We start from the raw sequence: 18,093 nt of genomic DNA, 5'->3' as shown, positions 1-18,093 counted from the left end.
ACTTGTTCTGTTATACTTGTAGCTTTTGTGAAAGTGTTTATTTGATATTTGGACTTCAGTCTTCACACATTATACACTTCATGTCAAACTTTTGTTGTTAGTACTAAAGCATGAAAAACGTTTGTCTTTTAGGTATGTGTTTCTGTCATGATACACTTACATAGATCTTTGTAGACACGGAACACACACGGAATGCATGTTTTCCAAATAATGATATATTATTTACCCCATACAACTTCAGGCACCGTACACCCAAATAAACAAGGCTGGAGTTTGAGAGCGTTTTGCCCGAGTTGAGCTCCATCAGTATTGGGGATGGGACAGCAGTCAGCAAGCTGCTTGTGCTGATCAACACATTTACAAAACAAAAGATGCTGATGGAAAGGTGTGAAGGAATTTAAGGTGGGCTGGGATTACAAGTTTTTTTTGTAGGCTTCAGGGATTCTACTGTTAATTTAAATTTATAATCACTGAAAACAATTAGGATGTTGATTTGGCCTGTCAAATCTGATGTCCATTAAATCAAAGGTCTACTGTAATTGGACAAAATTATGCTACAAAACAAAAAAAAACAGAACTCTAGCAATGATGATATCAGGGAACTCTTTGTTTTGAACGTAAATCCATTTCCTTTGCCTCTGAGCCATCCCTCTGAGAGCTATAAGAACTGAGTATGGTATGAGAAGAAGTTAATCAATCCATTAATTGGCTATTAATGATGCCATTGGCAATGCCAGCAATTCGTTAAAAAATTGGTAGGACGCCCACCCAGGAACACCCAATGAATGTATTGTGTATGTGAGGATTTAAACTTCTTCCACCTGAGGATCTCTGTTTCACCTTCCAGCTGGAATGCCAAAAAATATGAAGAGATCTAAGGAATTTACAAGTTAGGTTTGTCACAATTAGGGCAGAATTTTGAGATCTTATAGCCTTTTCCTATTATGTGAGCCATTTTCCACACTGTTGTCAGGGTTATGTCCCACGTTTCTATGGGCGTGGTCTTCTTGAATTAGTCACCAGATAGGATTAAAAGATCAGCCTTTTCTACTGAGCCATATCTGATCTGCAGATAAAGTCTTCTAAACCTTTATGACTTCTAGTTGTGATTCTTTTTATGTCTTTCTTGGTTTTTGCCTCTCATCTGGGTTTCTGTCACTTCATTTTATTTTATTTTTGTTTCTTTTGACTTTTGCATGCGACTCCCGGTTTAACTCTGTTTTCTTGACGACTCAGGATGAGTTTCATAAAATGAGTGAAAGTCTATGTTTAATAACTTTCACTTCTGAACCGTTGTGTTCTGCATATGACAATAGCCTAATTTTCAACAAATCACCCAAACACACTTGCTGAAATAAACCAAATAATGCAATTTATTTATAACATAAGCATAATAGAAGATTAATATATATGCAAATACACATGTATATAAATGTATGTAGACGTAGGACATTTACAAAGTTCTCAAAACATAAAATTATAACAGCTCAACTGAACTTTTCTCTCCTATAGGAAAAGGCACATAACTTATGAATTCTGATCATTCAATTCATGTGGTCAGGATAGCTAAATTCATTAGCCTGGTATTAGTTTCTATTAGGTAGATAGGACTTTATTTGTCTCCAGGAGAAAATGTGACGTTTTACCGAAGCTCTTTAAATAAATTCATACATAAATAGGGGACTTTGTGGCCTGCACAAAGAAAAAATTTAAAAAGAAAGAAAACGTCTGACTTGGCAGTTCTAGTCACAGTGAGGCATTATGCAGACGTATTGCTGTTGGTATAAAAGACCTTCAGTCACTTTTCTTGACACACATCTGGTGACTGATTCGTTGTCTGAAGTCACAGAGAGGTTGTGCGGCATTGTTCATAATGACACTCGATTTTGTTTTCATTCTCTGCTCCTGTGGGTCCAGAATGTGTCCTGTAGCTGAGCCTGTCATTTTAATTAGCTTGTCAATTCAGTGGTCCTCTCTTGACCTGATGTTACAAGCCCAGCACACCACACTGGCAATCACAGAGCTATAGGAGACGTAAAAGATGTCACTTCCCAGATTAAAGGAACACAGTCTTCTACGGAAAAGAATTCTGCTCTGTCTTTTCTTCTCTAGTTCCTCTGTGTTCTGAGACCAGTCCAGCCTATCATTAATGTGGATCCCCTCGTTAACCAGTTCTTTGGTTTGGCTGATGTTAAATTGCATACATTTCTCTAAGTTTTCCCCCCCTGACTCCTCTCCCTCGTCTCATTCCCCTTTATCAATACCCCCCATACATGCACAACCACCAGTCAAGAGAAGAGCAGACAGACCTGTTCATTGTGCTTCTCCAGTGTTGCTCACACAGTCCTTGAGTCTCACAAACGGTGGTCTGCCTGACAGATAGGCCATCATCAGGACACCACAGGCTCATCCACCTGCAGATCTCTGAGCTGACCCCTTAACAGGGATGGCTGGGTGGTATTGAAGGCACTGGAGAAATCAGAAAACGGAATCAACAACCAGGCGCTGCCAGCTTTAGCAAGGTGACAATAAGCCTCGTGGAGCAGACAGATCATTGCATCCTCCACTGCAGTCTTTGTCCAATAAGCAAACTGCGGTGGTCTACCACAAGAGGACTCCTGTACTCCAAGATTGTCAACCTGCGCCATTTGCTCACAGCTTGTCCACATTGGCTTACCCCACATATACACAGTTTCTGTGTGTGCCTGTGAGATGCGGCTTAGAACTTTTCTATTGGATTTAGGAGGAAACTTATAACAGCCGAAGACGAGATTCCTCACAAAAGTTATTACCTTTCAGTTTCAGTGATACCAATCCCATAATGCATTAGCTGGGTTTATGCTAACCACTGTGTTACTATCAATAGTTCTACACTTACGGTTTGCCACAGGTGATCCTCAGTTCCTTTAATGGTCGGCATTGCCTGCCGTGTGAAAGGAAGTTAAACGCTTTTCTTTCTTTGTTCTGGGGCTCTTCTCTTTTTGTCTGTCTTGGTCGCCCCTTCTCTTTGCCATCAGCGCTCCAGTTTTTCTCTTCGGAGTTTTGACACGCCGTGCCCTCTTATAGTTTGTCTGCCATGCAGCTGGTGATCAGTCAACTTTAGCAAGATCAACGTTTCCGGAGGTCTCCATCTGCTGGTGCACTTGCTTTTGCTTAGCAAGGCTTGGACTAACAGCCCCCTCATCTAACTCCAGAACAGATGAGTCTTCCACACTTCCAGTCCGGCCTTAGGTTACCCTTTTGGGGTAAAAGTTGTCACTCTAGTGTTTCTTATGGCCACATTCTATAAGTAATTGAGTCCCCATTCTAGACAGCAGAACTTATGGCCATGGCAAGGCGGTGAGCTTAATGGAGAGACCCCCAGATCTAGTGCTGGCAACGGTTTTGAAAGGAAGGAGTAGACGTCCTGCTTTTGGTTTCGGAAGGCGTTGTCACAATCAACAAACACCAGAGTCATGAAAAGGTCTGGGCCAGCCACCCCTGTAATATTCTCTGGCTGCAAATGGATAAGCTGCTAGCACTGATGTGCTCAGAACAGAATCCAAAGCAGAACTGATTAAGTTAGTCAAATATGGCGGCTTTAAAGGCCAGAAAAGGAAGCAAAGTCTTTGAGGGCAGAAGCAGAAGGGTCCTCTTTCATAGGCTCGGTCCTGGACGTTACGTTATCAAAAGGGTCAGAACCAGAAGTCTCTTCAGTCATGGGTTCAGTGACATCATCCAAGAGCCCAGGACCGAAAGTGACGCCATCATAAGGGCCGGAAAAAAAACAGGAAGTCTCTTCGATCATGGGTTCTTCACCAGAAGTGATGTCATCTAAGGGCCTGGAACCAGAAGTGACATCATCAAGGTTTGGAACCGGAAAGTGACATCATCAAAAGGGACAGAAAAAACAGGAAGTCTCTTCAGCCATGGGTTCTTCACTGGAAGTGATTCCATCTAAGGGCCCGGAACCATAAGTGACTTCAAGGTTGGAACCGGAAAGTGACGTCATCAGGGCCAGGTGGAATTTCCTGTGAATGGTCTGCAGGAACGTGAGAAAAAAGTTCAGTGCACTCCGCTACCCCCTGGTCTGGTCTGGAATTACCCTTTGGCTGCCTCCCATGCGCATGTGTGTGACAGCGTTCATAAGCCCACCTTTTTTGGTAGACCATTGGTGCAAAGTGTTGTTCCCTCAAGGTTGCCAATCATTGAGTTATGGCTTTTATGTTTTATCTGGTACTCCTGGGGTGTCACTTGGTGACTGATCATTTTATCAGATAACAACATTTGTTTCTAGAGCACATTTTCATACAAATGATGGAGCTCAAAGTGCTTTACAAAATGAAGAAAGAAAAAAGAAAAATATAAAAATAAGATTAGGCAATACTAGGTAACAAAGAATAAAAGTAACGTCTGATGGCTGGGAGGAAAGAAAAACCTCCAGAGGGCAGGGAAAAAAAAACAAAATCTGCAGGGGTTCTGAGGCCACGAGACCACCCAGTCCCCGGTAGGCATTCTACCTAACATCAATAATCTCAGTCAGTCCTCATGGTTTTCAGGCTTCACATGGAAGATTTACCGTATATACCCGTGTTTATTATTTTATAATGTTGGTCATATAAATTGAATGCAGGAAAACTCAAACTATCGGTCCAAGAGATTATGATATGCTAATGCCCACCTGAGAGAGTAACCACGGAGCACACGGCCTTTTTCTATGTATTGTGCCTACGTGACCCACACAGTAATAACCAAACTATTCCGAAGCGACGTTTGCACTGATTTGTGTTTTTTGTATCTCACACCCTCACACACCTTTATCGTAAGAGCATCCCTTATCTATGATGGAGTGTTCGATCAGAAGAAAATATGTAGCTGGTTTTAAATTAAAAGTCATTGAAGTGATGATAGAAATTGGTAACTGCGCTGCTGCAAAAAAATGTGATGTGTCTGAGAAACTGATGAGAGATTGGAGGAGGCAAGAAGATATAAAAAAAAATAAATAAAGTGTCACATTTTTTATAAGTCGAGGTCTGATTTTATGATCGATTTTTCGGGTTTCAACACCCGACTTATACGTGAGTATATATGGTAGACAATGATGGTCATGTGGACCTCTGGCCTTCAGTCCATCAATGTAAGGAATGCATGGTGCCCTCATCAGGTGGTGGTGGGTGGCGCAGGTCGCACACCTCAGAAAACTGGGAAAAAGAATAGCAGAGAAAGTAGGGGTTAGTACAAATTGTGGAGATATGATTAAAATGATAATCCATTGTTAAACGTTGTGACTCAAACCACCTACACCAGAACACCAGCAAAACCAAAGAGCTGGTGGTGGATTTTAGGAGGACCAGGCCCCTCATCGACCCCGTGATCATCAGAGGTGACTGTGCCGAGGGTGCAGACCTATAAATACCTGGGAGTGAAGCTGGATGATAAATTGAACTGGACTGCCAATATTGATGGTCTGTGCAAGACAGGACAGAGCCGACTATACTTCCTTAGAAGGCTGGCGTCCTTCAAAATCTGTAATAAGATGCTGCAGATGTTCTCTCAGACGGTTGTGGAGAGCGCCCTCTTCTACGTGGTGGTGTGCTGGGGAGGCAGCATAAAGAAGAGGGACGCCTCACGCCTGGACAAACTGGTGAGGAAAGAAGACTCTATTGTAGGCACGGAGCTGGACAGTTTGACATCCGTGGCAGAGCGACGGGCGCTGAGCAGACTCCTGTCAGTCATGGAGAATCCACTGCATCCACTGAACAGGATCATCTCGAGACAGAGGAGCAGCTTCAGAGACAGACTGCTGTCACCATCCTGCTCCACTGACAGACTGAGGAGATCGTTCCTCCGCCACATGCGACTCTTCAGTTCCACCAGGGGGGTAAACGTTAACATTATACAAAGTTATTGTCTGTTATACCTGCATTGCACTCTCCACCTTGCATTTTTTTAACTTGCACTGCATTGTTATCACTCTTTAATTTAATATTGTTTTTATCCGTATGCTGCTGCTGGAGTATGTGAAATTCCACTTGGGATTAATAAAGTATCTATCTATCTATCTATCTATCTATCTATCTATCTATCTATCTATCTATCTATCTATCTATCTATCTATCTATCTATCTATCTATCTGTTATATAGTGCCTTTCCTATCTATCTATCTATCTATCTATCTATCTATCTATCTATCTATCTATCTATCATGTCTTTCACTCTCTATCTATCTATCTATCTATCTATCTATCTATCTATCTATCGTGTCTTTCACTCACTATCTATCATGTCTTTCACTCTCTATCTATGTATCTATCTATCTATCTATCTATCTATCTATCTATCTATCTATCGAATATTAGTGTTACACTAAAATGAAGCTCTGAGAAGGCCATGTTACAATAACGGGTTTTTCGCAGTTGCTTTAAGTGCTCCACTGTATTAGCCTGGCAAATTTCTATCAGTAAATGTTTCCAGATTTGAGGTGCATAACAGCAGAAGGCCACCCGCCTCACCACTTGTTTTAAATTTAGCTCTTGGAATTCTAAGCAAACCCTCATTTGAAGATCTAAGGTTACGAGTGTAAGATGAAAGGCCCTTTAGTTGACATTAAGGGAGTCTGGTGGTTTGATTTTTAGCAAACTGCTTGAGTGCCATAGCTCAGCGAAATAAGTCTTGCCAGTCTTGCCCTACACAGCCTCATCACCTTCCACGTTAGGGAATTGTCCATTAGCGAGGAATGTTCTCCATGTGTTGGACCGAAATGAGACGTAACACTGTGTCTCCTCTCTCCACATCAGGATTTACACCCTCCTGAGGATCATCAACGTAGAGAAGCGGCGGGACTCTGCCCGAGGAAACCGCTATCTGATTGAGTTGGAGCTGATGGAGCGGGGCAAGCGAGTGGTGCGCCTGTCGGAATACGTGTACATGCTGCTGCACCGCAGTCGACAAGAGGACAGCCTGGAGGCCAATGAGGGCATCACTACTACCACCGCTGCCGCTGGCAGCCCAGACCACACCACCATACAGTGGAGCACCGGATACAGCAAGCCGCTGCTCTGCCAGCCAGTCCGGCTACAGTGGAGACACGATGTCATGGTGCACTTTGTGGTGCCAGGTAGGAGGGTCTCCATTCAGGGCCCACCATATCCTTAGCTTTATATGTGCACGTATATCTGAAAGGGGAGGTGGAGCAGCAGTGATAAGGCGAGTGGGGTGTTTCGCTGGCTAAACATTTTATGTTGTTGTTACTAACACTTGGCTTGATGCCTTCCATATCGTTTTGATATTCACGGCCCTTTGACATCACTGCAGGGTCGAGTCATCAGCGAAACGTGAGTGTGTACGCCCGTAGCGAAGTATAGCCTATCTTTTCATCAATATCTCAATCAATCCGAGGTTAAAATGTGCAGAAGTTAAAAAGCAGTCTCTCTCTCTCTCTCGTTTTTCTCCGACCCACCTCCATCACTCTTTCTCTTTCTCACCCATTGCTCCATCAGCCGGCGGAGCACCTTCAGTCAACCTCCGTCTTGGCCTCCTTGTGGACATCACTGCCAGACCGTCGAGGTCAGCTCTCCTCCCTTCATCCTTCGCTCACCCATAGTCGCTCCTCCAATCCCTCGGTAGGACACCTACCCTGCTCACCCCACTCACTCGAACAATCAGTTGGGCGAACTAGCCCCCAGAGCGCATCAGCCTAATGCTCCTTCGCTGGGCCCCAGCTCGTGGTGTCTCCACTTTCCAGGTGGCCAGATCATAACTTCATGCCTGCTGTTTGCCGTCCTTTAACCTCACGCTTTCTCTTTTCCTCGATCCTTCCATTTCTCTCCCTCCCTGGTGCCGACCCATTTACATACGCACATGCCTCCGCGTGCCTCACACTTAATCACACCCCGCTGGAAGCCAAGGAGGCAATCGAGAATGACCGTACCCACACGTGCAGGTGCGACTCGCTCCAACTACCTCATTAACTCCCCGCGGTCGTGCAATCGCGCCCACGGAGAACGACACAGCTATACGGATTTAAAAAATGCCCTTTTTTTTTTTGAAGCCACGGACCCGCTATATCACAACGGGGCTGCTGGTGATTCACCGTGTCTAACGGTAGTGGCACAATGACAGCTCCGTAGCTGCTCAGCTATGTCTGATAAGCCGTAAACCAAAGGGCAAAGTAATTGCATGTCCTCTGCAGGATCGAGCTTGTTGCACGATGTTTAACATTTAACACTGGGCTTTGATATGTTCTTTCTCAAACTCTCCCAACCTGTCTTCTTCAGATCATGTCTGCCACAGCGGTGACTCCGAGCTGCTGGTGTTCTTCTAATCTGAAGATGAGAACTAAAGCAGGACTATCGCCCGAGTCACGGCACCTAACAGCTCCTATTCTGAATGAAGTCTTGAGACTGTTGCTGCCTTTTCTACAACAACAATAACAACAGCATTTATTTCTATAGCACATTTTCATACAAACAATGGAGCTCAAAGTGCTTTACACGATGAAGAAAGAGAAAAAAAGACATTCAGCCAACACAGGGCGCAAGGCAGGAAACAAACCAAAATAAATAATTAAAATTAGGGAACACTAATTAACATAGAATAAAAGTAAGGTCCGATGGCCAGGAAGGACAGAAAAAACAAAAAAACTCCAGACGGCTGGAGAAAAAAATAACATCAATGACCTCAGTCAGTCCTCATTGTATTCAGGGTTGTCATGGAAGAACTTGATGATGACGGTCATGTGGACTTCTGGTCTTTAATCCATCAATGTAGGAACATCATGGTGCTTTGATCAGGTATATATCAGGATGATAAAAGATGCCTTCATTGAGACAGATGGCTAGGGAGAAATTCCTGCTGAAAAAGGAGTTTCTCCTTGGCATTAAACATGAAGAATACAAGCAACTTAATAACGATCAATGGCCGCTAGACTTGGCATTTTTATTCCGATCTGACCAACATGTTGAATGAGCTTAATTTACAGCTGCAAGGAAAAGAGAAAACCACGGTCAATATGATTAGCTCAGTTAATGCTTTCAAACAAAAAATGCAACATCTGTCCTCAAAGCTGCGGCGCCAACATCCAAAACCTCGCGTCAGAGCTGGAGACGCAATGGAAGGCGTGTGTGCAACTTGACAGCATCTGCTAACACAGAGCAGATTGAAAATTGTCTGTCAGACTTTATCTAATGGAAAAAAAGTAACGAGTCGAGTGTTGCCCAATGTAGCGGAGTAAGACTAGCGTTTCTTCTTCACAAATGTACTCGAGTAAAAGTAAAAAGTATGGTGCAGTAAAATTACTCTTAGAAGTACAATTTTTTTAAAAAGTTACTCAAGTAAATGTAACTCGTTACTGCCCACCTCTGATACTCAGTATATATATTGTCAGGGATGTCAGGGGCAAACGCCTTGAGGGACCGGAAGAGGGTCTACACCCACCCTGGATCACGTGGGGGCTGCCTTCCTGGTTGCTTTTGGGGGCTTGGAAGCCCAACCCTGTAGGGACCCGTGGTCACCGCCAAGGGGGCGCCCCAATGCCTTGAGGACCCTGGACCTCAGCACTTCCACCACACCAGGAAGTGCTGGAGGGAAGAAGAAGAGGGACACCAGGAAAGCTTCCGGGAGAACAGCCGGCATTTCCGCCACACTGGAGCGTGTCCAGGGAGGAATGCCGGGACACACCTGGAGCTCATCCGGGATTTTATAAAAGGGGCCGTCTCCCGTCAGTCGAGGCTGGAGTCAGGTGGAAGCAGGATGAGGCAGGAGAAGAGAGAGATGAGGCGGCCCGAAGGAGAAGGCATGGTGTGTTGGCCAGGACTTTGGGGTTTGTGTGTACACTTTGACTTAATAAACGTGTGGTGGTGATTTACAACATGTCCGCTTGTCTGTGTCCGGGCCGCGTCCACAATATATATATATATATATATATATATATACAGTATATATATACTGTATATATATATATAGCATTTTTAATATAGGTAGATCATTTTGACCTGGTCATTTTAAAAGTAGCTTACAAGCCGAAAAAGTGTGGGCACCCCTGGCGTATACTGTAAGCCACAGTTAGAACGTGAGAGTTCAGTAGCAACGGTCAGGTTTGTAATAAACAATTGACAGACAATGGCAGTTACACGGAGCAAGTTATGTGATGGGGAACGGAAGTGGGAATGAAGGGAGGATGACAAGGAGGATCTTGAGATGAAGGTGACGCCATCTGTAAACGACCGGAAGTGAAGTCATCAGGGGGGTTTAGGAATAATGCAGAAGCTCCTCGGATGTCTGGAAGAGGATTTCGACATGAATTCAAGGTGCCGTGGGTTTTTGTTGCTTGTCTTTCTTGGTAAAACAAAGAGAGAGGTGTTAACACGCTGCCTTGTGTCCCCCGTCTTGTGGTTCCACGCGGGTTGTCGGGTCCTTTAGCTGCCCCCAATCACTCGTGTGTGACAAAGCTGATCGCTTGCATCCAAATCAGAGTTTGATAAGTCAGAGTCTGATTCAGTGATAATACACAAATACATAAGGCACTTGTGCATTCATTTCACTCTCTCGCCCGACGATGATGCCATTCTAGACGTGGTTTACTCTACGCTACTCACACACGCGCAGGGATTCAACGTCAAGTCAATGCGAATTAAAAGTCCTCGTAGCAAAGAGCGTCTGCCTATAAGGTAATGTTGACTTTTATTGATATTTACAGCTGATTATCGATAGCCTTCAACTCCTGCTGTCGACGTTCACCCTGAAAGAGTTATGAAAATTACAACAGTGTCATTTTTAATGTTAATGAACAGTTATGATATAGATGATGAACTGAAAATAAAAATGTGCAAAAGTTTGGGCACCCTGCTAAGCCACTCCTTAGAATCACACCCCCTTAGCAAAAATTGGCATGTTTGTTTTTCTCTATGATTGTAATTTGCTTGTTGATCTCTTAAGTTCTCTCGCTCCTCTCACGGCTGTTGTCAAATCCTTCCTCTTCGTACTCAACATTTCTCTTTTTAGTTCATTCCCATATTTTGTTGCAAAACGTTCCAGTGCTTTTTTGGGGGGCCCAAAAGCCCAGCTCTGTTGCTCAGTTTAAATTCTAATTGGCCATCTTTGTTTCCACCCAATGCAGTGAAAAACCAGGCTCGCTGGGTGCAGCAGTTCATCACCGACATGGAGCTCCTTTACCAGGAGACCAAAGACGACAACTTCAGCATCATCATTGTGGACTTCGAGAGTGATGACATGGACGTGGAGCAGGCTCTGAAGGACAGTAAAGTCCCCCGGTAATGAGAAGCACACTTCTGTGTGGGTGTGAGTGCGTGTCGGCAGATCATCCCATACCCCAGATGTTCAATTTGTGGTCTGGAACTGAATGCTGGGAAGATGCTATGTGTGTAAAGAGTCCAATGCTGAGTGGCATTTGATGTTGATTTTGAACCCTGAGGGGAAATTGTCTTTTAGCCTGACCTGTATGGTGACAACTTCAGGAGACTGTGTTCAAATCCAGAGCCATCACTGCCTGTGTGCTCTTCTTGTGTGGTTTTCTTCCCCATGGTGCTCTCATTTTACTTCTCCACCCCAAGAATGTGCCAGTTAACTGCCAACTCTAATTTTTTTCATAGTAGCAGTTGTACCAACCCAACATCCGTACCATCTGCGCCTCAGAAGTGGTTGTCCAACACTCAAAAATCTTCAGACAACGACAGAACTTAAAATCAGAGAAATCCAAAACTGAGTTACTGCAAATGTTTCCAATAGTGGGATGGGAAGAATAAAAGCTAATGCCACAGCAGAGAAGCTGTGCCAATGGGTGACTTAAATAGCCCTCTGGTGTCTATTACAGCACGTGAGGGGTCCCTCAATTAACAGCAGACCACTCTTTAATTTATCCATAGATACATTTCTAATTACTTATCTAGAAACATCTTGCTTCATGTAGTCTGTGAAATTTCCTGTCAGCGATGTTTCCAGCTGAAGAACTGACCAATTGGCCCTGCAGTGTCCTTAGGGGTCCGTATGTCAGCAGCCATAGCACATGTGCGTCAGAAAAGGGGTCATCCACCTGCAGCTAAGCATGTGCGGGCCCAGCCACTACTTGGATGGGAGACCATCTAGGAAAAGCTTGGGTTGCTGCTGGAAGAGGTGCTGGTGAGGCCAGCAGGGGGCGCTGACCCAGTGGTCTGAGTGTGGATCACAATGCTGTGACGGGGACTCTGGGCTGTAAAAATGGCACCGTCCTTCAGATGTCAGAGGTCCTGACTCTCTGTGGTCATAAAAGATCCCTGGACATCCTTCATAAAGAGTAGGGGGTATCCTGATGTCCTGGCTAAAGTCCACCATTTTTTTTTTTACACTTTCTTGCCTCCTCCAATCTCCTGCCAGTTTCTCAGACGCATCGGATTTTAATGCAGCAGCGTGGTTACCAATTTCTTTCGCCACTTCAACAACATTTAATTCAAAGCTATTGTCAGTTTTTACCTGCATATTACTCTTTATTTTAATATTGTTTTTTATCAGTATGCTGCTGCTGGAGTATGTGAATTTCCCCTTGGGATTAATAAAGTATCTATCTATCTATCTGTCTATCTATCTATCTATCTATCTATCTATCTATCTATCTATCTATCTATCTATCTATCTATCTTTCTATCTATCTATCATATAGTGTCTTTCACCTATCTATCTATCTATCTATCTATCTATCTATCTATCTATCTATCTATCATATAGTGCCTTTCACCCCTCTCTCTCTCTCTCTATCTATCTATCTACTTATCTCATATAGTGCCTTTCACATCTATCTATCTATCTATCTATCTATCTATCTATCTATCTATCTATCTATCTATCTATCTATCTATCTATTTCTTTAAATTGTATAACCAGTAAAACAAACTCGTGGGTGGGCGAGCGAAGCGGAGCCCCCTAGTCTTATAAAACCATGAAACACACCTGAGACACCAAATATTGTGGTGCTCTAAAAAGGGGGATCTGTTTAGAAAAAGTGTGATGCGACCGAAATGTCTGCAGATCCCCTGAAATGACAGTCTGCAATGTGCACTTTAATTATGGTGTTTGAATTGTCTGATTTGTAATTTTAAACTGTACAGCAGGGAGCTAAATAAAGGAGAACATTAGAACACTCTAGACGAGAACAGGCCATTCAGCCCAACAAAGCTCGCCAGTCCTATCCACTTATTTCCTCGAAGAAAACATCAAGTCGAGTTTTGAAAGTTCCTAACGTCTTACTGTCTACCACACTACTTGGTCGCTTATTCCAAGTGTCTGTCGTTCTTTGTGTGAAGAAAAACTTCCTAATGTTTGTGCGAATTTTCCCCTTCACAAGTTTCCAGCTGTGTCCCCGTGTTCTTGATGAACTCATTTTAAAGTCACCGTCTCGATCCACTGCACTAATTCGCTTCATAATTTTAAACACTTCAATCATGTCTCCTCTTAATCTTCTTTTGCTTAAACTATAAAGGCTCAGCTCTTTTAATCTTTTCTCATAACTCAACCCCTGTAGTCCTGGACTCAGCCTAGTCGCTCTCCTCTGAACCTTTTCTTGTGCTGTTCTGTCCTTTTTGTAGCCTGGAGACCAGAACTGCACCCATGACTCCAGATGAGGCCTCACCAGTGTGTTATAAAGGTTGAGCAGAACCTCCTGTGACTTGTACTCCACATATCAAGACGCTATATAACCTGACATTCTGTTAGCCTTCTTAATGGCTTCTGAACACTGTCTGGCAGTTGATAGCTTAGAGTCCACTATGACTCCTAAATCCTTCTCATAAGGTGTACTCTCGATTTTCCGACCGCCCATTGTGTATTCAAACCTAATATTTTTACTTCCTATGTGTAATACTTTACATTTACTGACATTAAATTCCATCTGCCACAAATCTGCCCAAGCCTGTCTGCTATCCAAGTCCTTCTGTAAAGATATAACGGATTCCAAATTATCTGCCAGTCCACCGATCTTGGTATCATCTGCAAACGTAACCAGCTTGTTACTTATATTCCTATCTAAATCATTTATAGATATTAAAAACAGCAGCACCCCAGCAATGCCCCCTGCTGGTCACAACTCTTAACATCGGCCAGTTCTGAGTCCATCGCCCTCTGCTTCCTGTGTCTGAGCCAATTCTGCACCCATTCGCCCACCAGACCATGAACTCCAATTTCTTTTAGTTTGATGCCCACCCTCTCATGTGGCACCTTATCAACTGCTTTCTAAATGTCCAGATAAATAATATCATAAGTTCCACTTTGATTGTATCTTTTTGTTGCCTCCTCATAGAACTGCAGCCTGTTAGTAAAACACGACCTCCCTCTTCTGGCTGTTCCTAATAACTTCTGTCCTTGCCAGGTGTTGCTCAATCTTATCCTTAATAATTCCTTCCATTCAATTTCCTTTGATGCACGCTAAGCTTACAGGCTTAGTTGCTTGGATCTGCCCTGTCACCCTTTTTATATAACGGGATGATATTTGCCATTGAAATAATATGGAGGGCACTGTACATCCTCACCCTTTTGGCTGATTGTTCAGCTACCTAAGTAGCTCCGAAGTCTCAGTTGTTCAAGTTTTCCGGAATAAGGACGGTGTAACGATATCTGCTGACTGTGTCGCCTTTGCTTCTTTAAGGCCGCAAGTCCTTTTCTAAGAGTTTGTCTTTTGTCTTCTCAGCTATCACTACATGAGGAAAGAGGGCAATTTTGAGCGGTCAGCTGGACTACAATCTGGAGTGGACAGCGTTGAGGTAAGCATTGACTTCATCATTCCTGATGATGGGATTTTGTCACAACAGGGGAAGAAACAACACACAAAATCCGCGTAGGACCATTTAGTAAGCATACATGCATTTCACAGTCAGTGGGTTTCTGAAGTTTTCCAAAATGCCAGTATCTAAACAACCCGCTAAAATGTTAATAAGGGGCATACAAATGGGGCCCACCAGAATGCCCCCGTTTAGCACTGAGCTCAGTAACACACGTCTGTCACTAATAAACATTTATTAAACCTCTGGGTGCCTTTAAGAAGACATTACGTCAAAGAACTGATGACGGACAAAAATCGAAATGACATTTAAAAGAGCTCAGATAAGATGGGATCACCGTGATCTTGATGTGAAGAATGAGAGCTGGCACAGGATTATTTGAAGGAAAACATAAGGCCACTAATACAGGGAGTCGGTGGGGTGGACTCGGCCTTGTGATTTACACATACCAGCTGTGCTACTCGCCTAAGACGTGTTGAAATCTGAGTGATCAACGTCACAGACCTCAGCGTTAACATTGCAGTGTACCATCTCTTGAAATGTATTTTGTAATGCAGGTAGTAAAAAAATGTATTGCATTTGCCATTCCAGCACATGGCACATCACAAACATTAACACTGCTTTTACAGATCTTGTACCAAATGGCATATAACAGACATGTGCATTGTGTTTGTCATTCCAATACATCGCACTTCACAGACATTTGTAGTAATACATTTCAGGAATACAAGTGTTTTTGATGCTCCATCTGTTGGAATGACAAAGAGACATAGCAACCGGACAGACACCCAGATACACAGACTCACAGACACTTATCCTTATGTTTATGGAATGACTTACAGACTTACAGAACAGACTTACAGACACTTAATCCTGTGCCTTTAAAATCTATCTATCTATCTATCTATCTATCTATCTATCTATCTATTATATAGTGCCTTTCCTATCTATCTATTATATAGTGCCTTTCCTATCTATCTATCTATCTATCTATCTATCTATCTATCTATCTATCTATCTATCTATCTATCTATTATATAGTGCCTTTCCTATCTATCTATCTATCATCCCCTTTGCTGATTGTATTTCATGTTTCCAGAGCTGCCTGTAAGTAACATTTTATGATGTCTGTGTTTTCTTTTTTTATTTTTAGGACAGCCACAGTATTTTGTTCCTGTGTGACTTGCACATCCACTTCCCCTCCAACATCTTGGAAAGCATCAGGAAGCACTGTGTGGAGGGCAGGTTGGCCTATGCCCCCATCGTCATGAGGCTGGCCTGCGGCAGCTCTCCTACGGAGCCAGATGGTAAGCTGAAACAAAAGTTTTCTAGCCCTGTGATTTAATGAACATTAAGTGTAACATTCGCTCACACCCTGGCATACCTTCATCTGTTCAAACCCAAGTTCCCTGCTGCACTATGGCTGGGCACGATGCTAAGGTCCTCAGGATGCCATGTTTAACCACAAGACCAGGGGCCTCATGTATAACGCCGTGCGTAGAACTCGCACTATAACATGGCGTAAGCACAAAAGCTGAAATGTGCTTACGCACAGAAAAATCCAGATGCAGGAATCTGTGCGTACTCCAACTTCCACGTTCTTCCGCTACATAAATCCCGATCAGCATGAAAACTAACGCTCGTGCACGCGCATTATGTAACGCCCCAAATCCTCCCAGAATTACGCCTATTTGAATATGCAAATCAATATAAATCGCCCTTAAGCGCAGCCTTCTGTGAAAAGACAATGGGAAAAGCACAGGGAAAATATAAGAATTTCAGCGAATACCAAGTGGAGGCGAAGGAAAAATATACTATTTGTTCAAATAAACTGTGGTATAATCAACAAAAGGAAGTTGATCGAGTGGCATAGCGTGTTGGAGAAACTTGAAAGCCCACGTTCACAAAATCGCACAGTGCCGGGAATAAAAAAGAAGTCACATATCAAAGTCGCCATGAAAAGAAGAGTTGTAAGCCCACTGTCTGAGTGTCATATGAAAGCTTATTAGGGTACAGTGAAAAAAGGCAAACGGTGGGGAAAAAGCACGAAATGTCAACTTCAATCTCGACATTTCCACTTTAATCACGTAGTTTATTTTGTCATTTAGTAGAACATCGTAAACTTCATCTTAAAATCGTTTAATTAACCAGTTTCTCAAAATCACATCGTAATTAAAGTAGCACGTTAAATGCTTTGTTTTGTATTTGATCTTCTACTCGTATGTGCTCTATGTGTGTGAATCACTACTTGCTTCTTAAACCGGCTCTCTTCCTCCAACTGGACACAGAGTCCATTACATTTGTGATATTACAGCTCTCTGAATAACTAAAATACTGAGATGTATACGTGATGTCATTTTCATGATGATAGGAGCTAAACCTGGTAAAAATGTTTACCAGTTTACTCATTTACCAATCGGAGAACCCTCGTGCTTTCAAGCAGCACAATGTAAACAAAGCCAGACTGCCAGTAATGTGGGGCGCAAACACGAAGGATTGGGTCACAAGGAGTTTGTTTTTGGAATGGCTGCATGAGGCTTTCACTCCTACCAGCTAAAAGCACCAGAAACCCAAGAAATCACAAGAGAGAAAACACCTGAAGGAAAACACTTCATGCCAGAACTCGACTCATGCAAGGTTAGTTTTCTTGGTGGTTTTTGTATTACGGATTTTTCAAAAGTTAATTTTTCAGTTCATAAAGCGATTTGTTGCAATGTTACTTTTATCTTTTTTCAAATGTTCTTTTTTTCCGCTGTGCTTAAAACTCATTTTAAAAACAGTGTTTACAGCGATTAGGCTTTAAGTTTAATAGCGTGATCTCCTGCAATCTTTCTTTTCTGGTTGCTTGCGAGTTGGTTTTTGCATGCACTGCACTTCGGATTTGTTTTAATGTTCGTTTTTTTCTGCTGTGCTTAAAACTCATTTTAAAAAAAATGCTGCGCGAGCACGTGCTACAGAGAGATTAGAGAGCGTGAGCGAGCAAGCGCAGAGAGAGAGGGGGCAGCTGACAGGGAAGGGATGGGGGAGGATAGGGGGAGGATGTGTGTGTGTGTGTGTGTGTGTGTGTGTGTGCGCGTGCGCGTCAGCCAGCCTGCTCCTGTAGCTGAGGGAGGGAGGGAGCGCGAGCGAGCCAGCTCCTATAGCTGAGCAGGGAGCCTGGGTGTTTTGTGTTATTCAATGTTTTTACATTAGTTTACTATTACACTGTGCATTCTATGGTGTAATTAACTATATTTGTGCTTAATCTTTACATATATTTACATATTTACATACAGTTTGTACTGTCTGGAACGGATTAATTGTATTTACATACAATCCTATGGGGGAAACTGCTTCGATTCACGACCAACT

At 43.1% G+C, this 18,093-nt stretch overlaps 1 protein-coding gene across 1 annotated transcript in view; it reads left to right on the top strand.

Annotated features, from left to right (window-relative positions):
• The window catches only part of b4galnt4a (beta-1,4-N-acetyl-galactosaminyl transferase 4a), a 443,680-nt gene that overhangs the window by 412,310 nt on the left and 13,277 nt on the right, over positions 1-18,093 (top strand). Inside the window, exons 15-18 of the mRNA XM_039738621.1 lie at positions 6,778-7,097; positions 11,097-11,250; positions 14,652-14,724; positions 15,896-16,049. Coding sequence (XP_039594555.1) covers positions 6,778-7,097; positions 11,097-11,250; positions 14,652-14,724; positions 15,896-16,049 — 701 coding nt within the window. The remainder of the gene's footprint in view (positions 1-6,777; positions 7,098-11,096; positions 11,251-14,651; positions 14,725-15,895; positions 16,050-18,093) is intronic.

Source organism: Polypterus senegalus, chromosome 1 (assembly GCF_016835505.1).
Source record: "Polypterus senegalus isolate Bchr_013 chromosome 1, ASM1683550v1, whole genome shotgun sequence".
NCBI lineage: Eukaryota > Metazoa > Chordata > Cladistia > Polypteriformes > Polypteridae > Polypterus > Polypterus senegalus.
Note: the sequence above shows the minus strand (reverse complement) of the source record. Positions and strands in the feature narration are given on the sequence as shown.